Here is an 11,111-nt window from a genome sequence, read left to right as displayed (position 1 = left end):
CAACCCCTCATTTTCAAAAAGACAAAAAAAGTGAATTTGAAATTTCAATGCCCACCAAACGCCAATCAATTTGCCTCCCTCCCAATCCCACGCGCCTACCTCTCCCGTCACCATCACAGCCTCCCCACTCTTTGCATGAACACAAACGCGTGACAAACACTCTCCCTGATACGCGTGCGGAATCGTGATCGCCCACGACCAACCCGTGCCGTCGTGCCCTGTCTCTCCACAACTAACCCTGCGCTCATCAACTTGCAAACACTCACAACACAACACACACAATTTTCTAGAGAGAGAAAGTGAGAGGAGAGAGAAAGTTGCAGATCCTCCATGGCCTCCACCAAGGAACGCGATAACTTCGTCTACGTTGCCAAGCTCGCCGAACAAGCCGAACGCTATGAAGGTAGTTTGTAGTAATCCATTCTTTTAAATGCTTCCACGCTGTCGGTTTTTTTTTTCTACCGATTTTTCTGCGTTGAGATTTGAGAGTCACTACTGTGCTGACCTAGATGTTTAATTTGGAAATCACTTTTTCTGGTTTAATTTGAATTTGTTTTGAATTTGAATTTCGTGGAGACGAATTCTGAGATTTAGAGTGTTTGATGTGGTAGAAATGGTGGATGCAATGAAGAATGTGGCGAAGCTAAACGTGGAACTGACGGTTGAGGAGCGGAACCTTTTGTCGGTAGGGTACAAGAACGTGGTGGGTGCTCGTAGGGCTTCGTGGAGGATTCTTTCGTCGATTGAGCAGAAGGAAGAGGCGAAAGGGAACGATGTGAGTGTGAAGCGGATAAAGGAGTATAGGCAGAAGGTGGAGTCTGAGTTGTCCAATATCTGCAGTGATATCATGACTGTTATTGATGAGCACCTTATCCCCTCTAGCACTACTGGTGAACCTAGTGTCTTTTTCTACAAAATGTGAGTGCTGACTTATCTTTTTTGTCTCTCACTGTGGATTTAGAGTTTCATGTGTGTTCATGTCTCTGTTGTTGGCTGCAGGAAGGGTGACTATTACCGGTATCTCGCGGAGTTCAAGTCCGGTGAAGAGAGAAAAGAGGCTGCTGATCATTCCATGAAAGCGTATCAGGTATGCTTGTATTTTCGACCTCTTGCATCTGTTGTGGTTACAATTTTAAAATGTCTTGATCTTTGATGCCTGGTGATTCATGATGTATGCTGTTGGTTGCTTTGCTTCTTAGCATGTCTCCAGTAACCAAGGGCAGAGAGGAGAAACGATATGTTTTGCATTCCTTTATTGTTAACTTGCAAGTCTTGCTTATTGGTTTTTCCTTTTGCTAATCTGATGATGTCAATGAGTCATTGACTTTTTTAAAAAATTCCCTCAAGGTAATTGTCTAGTCAACCATCTATTATTGTAATATAAATCATATGATTGGAATACTGTCGACACTAATGTTAATATGTATGCTTATGTTGATGGATTGTTTGCCATAGTCATTGGCCATGTGAATATTGAAATAGTGATTCTAGTGGTTCTTTATCATCAAGGTTGTAGTATACACGGTAATGAGGGAAAAATTAAATGAGGGAGCGAGGGAGTATGGATACAGTAGGTTAGTGTTTGTTTTTCAGGCATAATTTCATCATACCAAGTTTCTGTCTTGTGACTTTTTATCAGCTTTACTAGTGTGGCACTGTAACATTTATTTAGATGTAGGCATCACTGATATGAATTTGGCTGCTAACTTGCCAAAGTATATTTCGGCCTTTCATGTTGATCTGAACAATTCTTAATTATTTCAGACAGCTTCCACTACTGCAGAGGCTGAGTTACCTCCTACGCATCCTATCCGACTGGGTCTGGCTTTGAACTTTTCTGTCTTTTATTATGAAATTTTGAACTCTCCTGAAAGGTATTGTTTTTATATTTTATTGTCCTGAGTATTATTGTTTATTGGCTCCCCTCCTTGTTAATATACTATGTGTCTAAGTTTGCCTGTTTAACAAGTTTAACTCTGTACTCTTATATTTCAGGGCTTGTCACCTTGCAAAGCAGGCATTTGATGAAGCAATCTCTGAGTTGGATACTCTGAGTGAGGAGTCTTACAAAGACAGCACCCTAATTATGCAGCTTCTGAGGGACAACCTCACCTTGTGGACTTCTGACATCCCTGAAGATGGAGGTAGTGATTAATGGAAATTAATGTTCTCTATCACTTTGTTAGCTAGACTTTGTCTGCAATGTAAATTACATAGATGATTTTTCTTAGTGTAAATTACACATTCTCCGAGGTTTAACAAAATTTCACCTGACACCCCTCCTTTTTTTTTTACCCTTCGCAAACCTTTGTTTATTTATGATTCGTAACACCACATACCCTGACCATTAATACAAATATCCTATTTTTTATGTAGTTACATAGATTAAGGAAGGACAAAGTAATGTAAAAAGAGGGAGGGATATTATTGGGTCACTAATTTCTTGAAATATACGGTGATAGTGTAACTTGTCCGATTTTATTTTTTTATTTGATATAGAAAGTCCATTTCAGGTATAGTGGATACTGTCGTGATTTATGGTTGATATGGTTATTCGTTTGTGGTCGTTGTGACTTCCTTTTATGTGATGTTATGCTTATTTGGAGAGAAATTTACTACACAAGTTTTTGGTGGATCTCTATGCCTGTTATTATCAATGCACTACATTTTTCAGCTGAGTAAATATCGATTCTTACTTTGTTGTGTCTCCAAACAAGATTGAAAGAATGAGATGATAATAACTTGTACATAATTGGAATTGATTTGTTCCGAAAAAAGTCAATACTTTCCTTTGCAAATAATTGAATAATCCTGTTTATTAGAACTCCAGAGTATAGAAGAAAAGCCTGTACCTCGCAGTGTAACACTCTAAGTTGAAAATAAACTAGGGACGATTTGGGAAATCTGATCAAGATATTATTGTTAAATTGCTTTGAAGCAACAAATTTAAAAAATGTTGACTTCATTGAAAAGCTTTGAGAAATGTTTAACTTCATCTTCCATGTGATCTTAATCCACAAATTCTTGCAACCTAGAGGCAACTTAAATTTTTCGTAAGGTGATGTTTTCCCAGTTTTGTTTTTCAATCTTTGTTTACACTAATGTATTCCTTCTATTGGTTATCATATTTGATGTTGATTTACTGACAAATATACTTATTTTTCTGTTCTTTTAGACTTGGCTATTCCTTCTCATTTTGATTTTATAGCTATTTTCCTTTCGTTGTTCTGTGATCCTGCCAACCCAACACTAGTATCTATGGTTCCCTAGCTAATTAAATATTCTTTTTTAACAGAAGAACAAAAGGTGGATTCTGTCCGAGCTGCTGGTGGTGAAGAGGCATAGGTAGGTTGTCTACCGTGTAAGCAAATGATATAGGGTTTTACCTTTTACCTTAACAAAGTTACATTTTGCAATGAAGTGAAGCAGGTATTGGCTAGGAATTGGTGTGCATACGAGAAGGCTAGCCTCTGTCGTGATAGTTTACATTTAGGATGTTGCAATAGAGCATGTTGTTGGTCTCTAGAAAATCACCATAGAGCTTTGTGATCCTTTTATTCTATGCGTGTGCTTTCTGTTACTGCAGACGATTTGCATGGTGTTTCGCTGTAATCTAGTGAATTGCTTCATTTTGTTGACTTCATCTTTCTAAGAGGATGCTTCCTTGCATTCTTTTATCTGTTTACATAATATTTATTTAAAATTATGCCAATCATTGTTCCTCAAGAAAATTGAATTATGGTTCGATTTCCATCAGATTTCAGGTTAAAATTTTCTTGGTGTTTGACCGGAGTTTAACCGTTTACCAACACTATTGCAATGTGGTCATGATTGAATGGGCCATCTCAACAAATACTTTTACTAACTTTTTTTTTTCTATTTTTATTGGGGGCTTAATATCATACTCAGTCTGTAAATTCGCAATAATACTGAAGACATAGTGTAGGTAAAACTGAAAAAAAGAAAAAAGTAATTTTGTAAACCAAATTATAGAAATAAATTGTACTTCAAATGTCAGTAATTCCTGTTGTAATGTTCAATGGGCACTTTTTACCCTTGTAGAAAGACATTCTTCACCATAGCCATTTCTGCTTTCTGAAAGAAAGAGATGCACTTTTGTTGTAAAACCTTTTTATTCAAAAATTATATAAAATCGGTTAAAAATTATTTTAATTCCTCAACTCAACATAATTGGTCTTTTAATCTTTTTAAAAAACATAGAAATGGGTTCTAAAAAAGAGGAGTTGGTCTATTTTCATTTAATCCATCAAAATTATAAATCAGGACACCACCATTAGAAGCAATTTGCATAAGTTGTTTCATATTTGAAAAATGTAATTTGTGATTATATGTTACATCATTGTTAAGAAACCTGCTTTTAATTTGATTCAATGAAAGATAATTTAAAATGACATAAGCCCTATAAACACGACCTTTCTCTCTATCTTAATAAACTTTTCATAGGTTTTATGTTGTCATTTCATTCTTAAGAATTATATCTATCTTTTAAGAATTATTAGTCATTTTACATAAAAAAATTTCCCCATCCAATAGTCCTTGTCGATAATATTCTAAATCTATTATCTAAATCAACAAAAACAGTGCTCAAAATATTACAGTTAAAAATCTATAGAAATTTGAATATTTTTACATTAAATCAGTTCCTATAAAACCTTCAAATTCCATATAAATCTAAGAATTCAGAAATTGATGTAATTGATGTGGTTTTCAAAGAACTATTTCAAAAACTCATGACAGTTAAAGAAGTTACAACTTATTATCATTCAAAAGTTTAATTCACAAAACCAAAAACATTATTACAAATCTAGCCGAACAAACATTAATGTTTCCCATCATATTAGACTTGGGTTACTTTAACCCCAACATGCAAGCAAAATAAAAACAAAGAACTTTATATTCGAGAAAAAAAATTACTCAATACAAAATCAGATCAAATTTTTTGTTGATACCTTCCAATCTTTATGCTCTAATAAGAAAGAGAATGAACATTATTTTAGAAAGATAAAAGGTAATACAAAGAATTTAAAAGTTATGAACAGTGAAATATTTTAAATAAATAAATAAATGGTTATTTATTTCTTAATATATAATATATATGCGTGTGTGTGTGTATATAATTTTTTAAAATAATAAAAATATTCATTCTATATTTAAATTAAACTTTATCATAGATCATTGAACATTAAACCATTAATATATTTACTGAAATTACGAAAGTTGCAAATCTAAGTTGGATTTAATTACTTAAATAATTTGTCATTCATTTTCTATATATATTGACCCATTTAATTTTATTCTAATTAAACAGGTGCTTGCAACAACGAGTAAATCTAAACAATGCTTGAATATAGGTGGAATGACTTTAATCATGATGTTGGCTAGCTTATCTGTCATGAGAATCTTCTCTATTATACAATCTCTTGAAGATTTAAGTTATTACATCTGTGAAATATTATTGAGTTTAATTTCAATGGTCCATTCCTTTTAAATCACGTTACATCTTTTCAAATGAAAATGAAGTTAATTATGAGAGGCCGACATTGTTACAGAGTTGATGACTAGAGAGGTTGGTTTAGGGTACAAAAATGTGATGTAAAAGATGGGCCACTGCACCACATTTCAAAAAAATCGGCTTCTTCATTTGATTCATTCGTTCTGTCTCTTAAAAGTGGAAAATTCTAAGAATGTTATATTGATGTATGTTTTATATTTGTCTCCCATCAATGTCATGGCACAATAAAACGATGGAAGAGAGACCTGATTTTTAGTATTATGAATCGACTCAACTTAAAGTATGTATATGACTTAATTTTTAAGTTTATAAAAAAATTGTGTATTTTTAATTTAATCTGTTATATCTCTAACGAGTATTTAAACCTTTTAGATATTTTTTATTTTTTTTTATTGATTGGATAATATAGTTATTACATTGCTGCGTTGGTTTATCTTTGTTACTTATCTTATTATGTGATGAAATAAATATAATGTAAAAAGTTAAAAGTGATTTTTATTTATTTATTTTCATTAAAAATGTGTTTGATAATAAGAATGGTCCTATCAGTTCTGGTAATAAGGATAATGTCTTAATCATTGTAAGTAATGAGGTAAGAGTCATTCAAGAGCATGATGATCTAGCTATTAATATCCAATAACTTCTTGGCTAAAATAATAAAAGTCATTTTGCATTAAGTGTATTATCAATTTTATATTAATCTTATATAGAATCAAACCTTTTTTTAACAAGTGGAGACAAATAAGCAAGATGTAGTTGTCACATTATCTAGATAACAAAAGAATTAAATAACAATAACTTAATTGAAAAATATAAAAAATTAAATGCTTAATAGATAAAAAAAATAAAAACAATTACAAATATCCAAATTTATAAGGAAAACTTGACATTTAATTAAAGTTTATGATGATAATTATCTATCATTAGCTACAATATTAAGCATTACGTTGCTTAAGATTGGATGATTAAGTATTACATGCTTAAGAGTCTACATATTTCAATATATACGGTTAAGTATTTGAAAGGTTTAAGGGAAAAAGAGTTTACAACACTAGTGCAGAATTGGCTTTTAACGTCCCTCCATAGACGTCCGTCCACAAAAGCCCCAACGTATATAATTGACAGGTGGCATATTCGTAAATAAGTAAAACTCGAGACGTCCGTCCTTGGTCGAGCCGGACGTTTATAATATTATAGACGTCCGTGGGAGTGGGACGGACGTCTACTAGGCTCCCATGTCAGCCCTTAGAACGTCCGTCCTGGGGCGAGACGGACTTTTATAATATTATGAACGTCCGTCTGGGGGGGACGAACGTCTAGTAGGCTGAACAAGTGAACGTTTCAGTCCCCCTGGTCAGCCCTTAAAACGTCCGTCCTGGGGCGAGACGGACGTTTATAATACTATGAACGTCCGTCTGGGGGGGACGGACGTCTAGTAGGCTGAACAAGTGAACGTTTCAGTCCCCATGGTCAGCCGTTAGAACGTCCGTCCTGGGGCGAGACGGACGTTTATAATAATATAGACGTCCGTCCTGGGAGGGCGCGGACGTTCACTAGGCTGAACACTGAACGTCAACTCCCCATATGTCAGCCACTTGAACGTCCATCCTGGGAGGGCGCGAACGTTTATAATATGATAGACGTCCGTCCTCCCAGGACGGACGTTCACTAGGCTGAACACTGAATGTTTCAACTACCAATGTGTCAGCCACTTGAACGTCCGTCCTGAGAGGGCGCAGACGTTTATAATATTATAGACGTCCGTCCTGGGAGGGCGCGGACGTTCATTAGGCTGAACACTGAACGTCAACTCCCTATGTGTCAGCCGTTTGAACGTCTGTCCTCGGAGGGCGCGGACGTTTATAATCTTATAGACGTCCATCCTCCCAGGACGGACGTTCACTAGACTAAACACTGAACGTTTCAACTACCAATGTGTCAGCCACTTGAACGTCCGTCCTGGGAGGGCGCGGACGTTTATAATATTATAGACGTCTGTCCTGGGAGGGCGCGGACGTTTATAATATTATAGACGTCTGTCCTGGGAGGGCGCGACGTTCATTAGGCTGAACACTGAACGTCAACTCCCTATGTGTCAGCCACTTGAACGTCCGTCCTCGGAGGGCGCAGACGTTTATAATATTATAGACGTCCGTCCTGGGAGGGCGCGGACGTTCACTAGGCTGAACACTGAACGTTTCAACTCCCCATGTGTCAGCCACTTGAACGTCCGTCCTCGGTGGGCGCGGACGTTTATAATATTATAGACGTCCGTCCTGGGAGGGCGCGAACGTTCACTAGGCTGAACACTGAACGTCAACTCCCCATGTGTCAGCCACTTGAACGTCCGTCTTGGGAGGGCGCGGACGTTTATAAAATTATAGACGTCCGTCCTGGGAGGGCGCGGACGTTCACTAGGCTGAACACTGAACGTTTCAACTCTCCATGTGTCAGCCACTTGAACGTCCGTCCTGGGAGGGGATGGACGTCTATAACAGTATTAATATTGTAAACGCGAACCCGCGAGCAGTTACGCTCGTCTTCTCCCCGCGAACGCTGTCTGCTCCATTGATTTTCCAGGTGCGTTTTCTCTTTTTTGGACCGTTTAAATTAACTTTCAATCCGATTACATTGCTCTGTGATGAAATACCTTTGATTTGAACCGATTAAAAATCGTTTTCGGTACTTTTTTTGCAGTCTCTTGCGTGTTCTTTGGCGGATTCTTTGACTGTTTCTGGGCTACGTTTTTGGGCGGATTAAAAATCGATCGATTTCCCTCCCTTTGACTGTTTCTGGGCTACATTCTTAGGTCGTTCCGGCAGTGCACAAACGGACGTCCAACCCCCCAGCCCCTACCACTAACAATACAGCCAAGTAGACGTCAAGGGTCGAGGTGCCGGACGTCTATATGGACGTCTATATAGACGTCTGGCCTGACATAGCGGACGTTTATATAGACGTCCGGCCTGACATAGCGGACGTTTGTATAAACGTCCGGCCTGGCACAACGGACGTCTACATAGACGTCACCCGCATAGACGTCCGTTGGAGGTCGGACGTCAAAGGGCCCACAGAACGGACGTCTATAGCCCGTTCTGCACTAGTGCAAGAATTACGTTGAAAAATTAATTATGTTTTAATACATTTAATAGTCATACATCGTTCAGGAGTTGAGATTTAAAATAACTTAAATACATTTTTCTCTTTTAATTTTTTAAGATGTTTTTTAAGGATAAAATTACTATGGAGTTTTGAGTTCCAAAGCAAAAAATACTTTATATAATGTTTGATCCTAATGATGTTATTTTAATGAACTTGAAGTTGCAACATTAATGTAAGACCGAGAAAATGTAGAACTTATAAATAAGACTTGAGTATATTTTATTAAAATCTGCATGAGTTCACAAGGTGTTGTGTAACTCAGTTGGTATGCAAGTCTTGAATAAAACATAAAGTTCTATGTTATTTATTTATTCTGTTGATATAAGTGTAACACATGTTGTTGTATGATTGTTAAATTTATGAGGTTCTATACTTTCAATGTGATGTGTTGGCTTGTTGGTAGAGATGTGTGTTTAGAATTGAATGAAAGTGAGTTCAAATACGTGATTAAATGTGGAGAAAAGTGGGATAAATGGCCGATACTACTGGAAGAATTCCTCTTTGGATAATAGGTACTGTAACTGGTATTACTGTGATCGGTTTAATTGGTATTTTCTTTTATGGTTCATATTCCGGATTGGGCTCATCTCTCTAGTAATCGTATTCTATTTTGGTTTTTGAAATGAAAGTATAAGAACTGAACAGGGATCCACTCTTTCTTTGACGAATGCAAGTGGATCCCCCTTGAGTTCTTAAGAATTCTACTTTTTTTTCATATAAATGACTACTTTTTCCGATGTTTCAAAAAATTTCATTTTTTTCTTTTTTTTGTTCACTACATATTATATACAATAAAAGATTATCTGGCAGAAAGATTCTAAGTTGGAAAAAATAGAAACTAAGATATAGGATTTTTCAGGAAGGGTTTAAAAAGAAAGAGGTTTATGAGAAACCTTTGTTTTATTTAGTTATATTTTTTTTAGTTATATTTTTGCCAAAGGGCAATAGTGTATTTTTCCTGTGTATTGAGGTGTAAAAATTATAAGTCGAAAATTAGAAAATAGAACGTGGAATCTAACCGTTATAAAACTGATTGAGATTTTAAAGGTAGCACTATCTAAACAGTTACTCTTAAGTTATAAAATATTTTAATTTCAAAAATAAAATAAGAACTTATTGAACAAGAAATAAAAAGAAAGGAAGCGTAAAAGAAAGAGGTACGTAAAAATTGAGAAAAAAGAAGAGAGAGCACAATGAGACAGAGAGATTAAAGAAGAGAAAATATTTTTAGAAGATAGCAGAAACGTGCGTTCGTGATTGATTTGTCTTCACTCTTAGAGCTTTCTTATTGACTAAGATGTGGGAAGCTAACCTTAATTACTGATCTTAATTTTAAGAGTTTTGTAAGATGGTGTGATGTTTGTGCTTTTTAAAAGTATATGTAACCATGGAACTCTATTTTATGACCATCTAAATAATGGTTTCTTCTTTTTCATGAATATGTGAAATTAAGCCTAATTATATTTAGAATCATCTTTGGAATTATGGTTTTCTCCTAATTATAATTAGAGATTGAATAGGATTAGAATTCATTTTTAATGAATGTCTGATCTTTTAGGGTTCTAATTAAATTTCTAAATTTGATTTGTTTTTCCTAACCCCTAATTAAATCCCCTTATGTTCTTTCTAAGCCCAAAGGGGTTACTTTGCCTAATCAGAGTTTTCGTTTGAAACTCTTAGATTCTAATTCTCGAATAAAACCCAACTTTGGGTTCTTCGTTGCACAGAGTCTTCTCCTTCTCCTTTGCTCTGTTCAAGCCGCATCGCAAGGAGGGATGCTTCCTTCCTTTTATTTGTTATGTTTCTTCTTGGACTCTGCGTTTTTTTACTAGGGAGGAGGTTTTTTGTGCTCTTCGTTTCTCTGGTTCAGTTTGCAGAGAACCTTTTCTTCTCCAATCGTTAGGCTTTGTTTCGTTTCACAACAAGGAGGCGTTGTTTCCTCTCCTTCTATTACTTTGGTTCTGACGCGTTTTCCAAAGGAAGCGAGGGGGCTCATGTTTGGTGGCTCATGCGCGACGACCTCTTTGGTGGTGACGGGTATCACAACAGCGACGTTACCGCGGTGCGAGGGTTGTCGTTTTCCAGCATCTTCATGGCGGCAAGGCTCGTAGTGGTGTGTTGCTCTGAGGCTTTCTGTTCTCGCATTTTTTGCTTACGATTTGGGGGTGTGCCGTGAAGAAGAAGACCCCTTGTTTGTAGCGTTTTTAGGGTTCTTGATTCTGCGATTGAGCTTTGTTTTTGTTCTATGAAGAATAAAAAGGAAGTTAATGAGGGTATAATGATTAATTAGATTAATAAATGGTTTATTATTTTTTGTCTGTTATTGACTAATATTTATTTATTTATTTTCTAATCTATTGTTAGAGCGGAACTCATGAGGGGTTTATATTAGATACATTGGGTTTTGAATGAGACT

At 35.9% G+C, this 11,111-nt stretch overlaps 1 protein-coding gene across 3 annotated transcripts; it reads left to right on the top strand.

The window, feature by feature from the left end:
• Nucleotides 1–235: 235 nt before the first annotated feature.
• LOC124847723 (14-3-3-like protein C) lies at nucleotides 236–3,712 on the top strand. 3 transcript variants are annotated; one of them, XM_047325274.2, is made up of 7 exons: nucleotides 236–403; nucleotides 612–918; nucleotides 1,000–1,087; nucleotides 1,765–1,874; nucleotides 1,996–2,144; nucleotides 3,296–3,345; nucleotides 3,427–3,712. In XM_047325274.2, the coding sequence occupies exons 1-6, from the start codon at nucleotides 331–333 to the stop codon at nucleotides 3,343–3,345; spliced, it is 777 nt and encodes a 258-aa protein (XP_047181230.1). In that variant the 5' UTR covers nucleotides 236–330; the 3' UTR covers nucleotides 3,427–3,712. The 3 variants fall into 3 exon arrangements, with proteins under 3 accessions (XP_047181230.1, XP_047181229.1, XP_047181228.1); XM_047325273.2 differs by having other exon boundaries at nucleotides 240–403; nucleotides 3,430–3,712; XM_047325272.2 differs by having other exon boundaries at nucleotides 240–403; nucleotides 3,422–3,712.
• Nucleotides 3,713–11,111: the final 7,399 nt, after the last annotated feature.

This window comes from Vigna umbellata, chromosome 1 (genome assembly GCF_029865625.1).
Source record: "Vigna umbellata cultivar VRB3 chromosome 1, Vumbellata_1.0, whole genome shotgun sequence".
Taxonomy (NCBI): domain Eukaryota; kingdom Viridiplantae; phylum Streptophyta; class Magnoliopsida; order Fabales; family Fabaceae; genus Vigna; species Vigna umbellata.
Note: the sequence above shows the minus strand (reverse complement) of the source record. Positions and strands in the feature narration are given on the sequence as shown.

What these genes read in the sequence shown, in the direction of transcription:
- LOC124847723 (XM_047325274.2), top strand. Translation starts at nt 331, where the DNA reads ATGGCCTCCACCAAGGAACGCGATAACTTCGTCTACGTTGCCAAGCTC. An exon ending in ATTCCATGAAAGCGTATCAG is followed by an intron (nt 1,088 to 1,764) that starts GTATGCTTGTAT and finishes TAATTATTTCAG; the next exon opens with ACAGCTTCCACTACTGCAGA. An exon ending in TGACATCCCTGAAGATGGAG is followed by an intron (nt 2,145 to 3,295) that starts GTAGTGATTAAT and finishes CTTTTTTAACAG; the next exon opens with AAGAACAAAAGGTGGATTCT.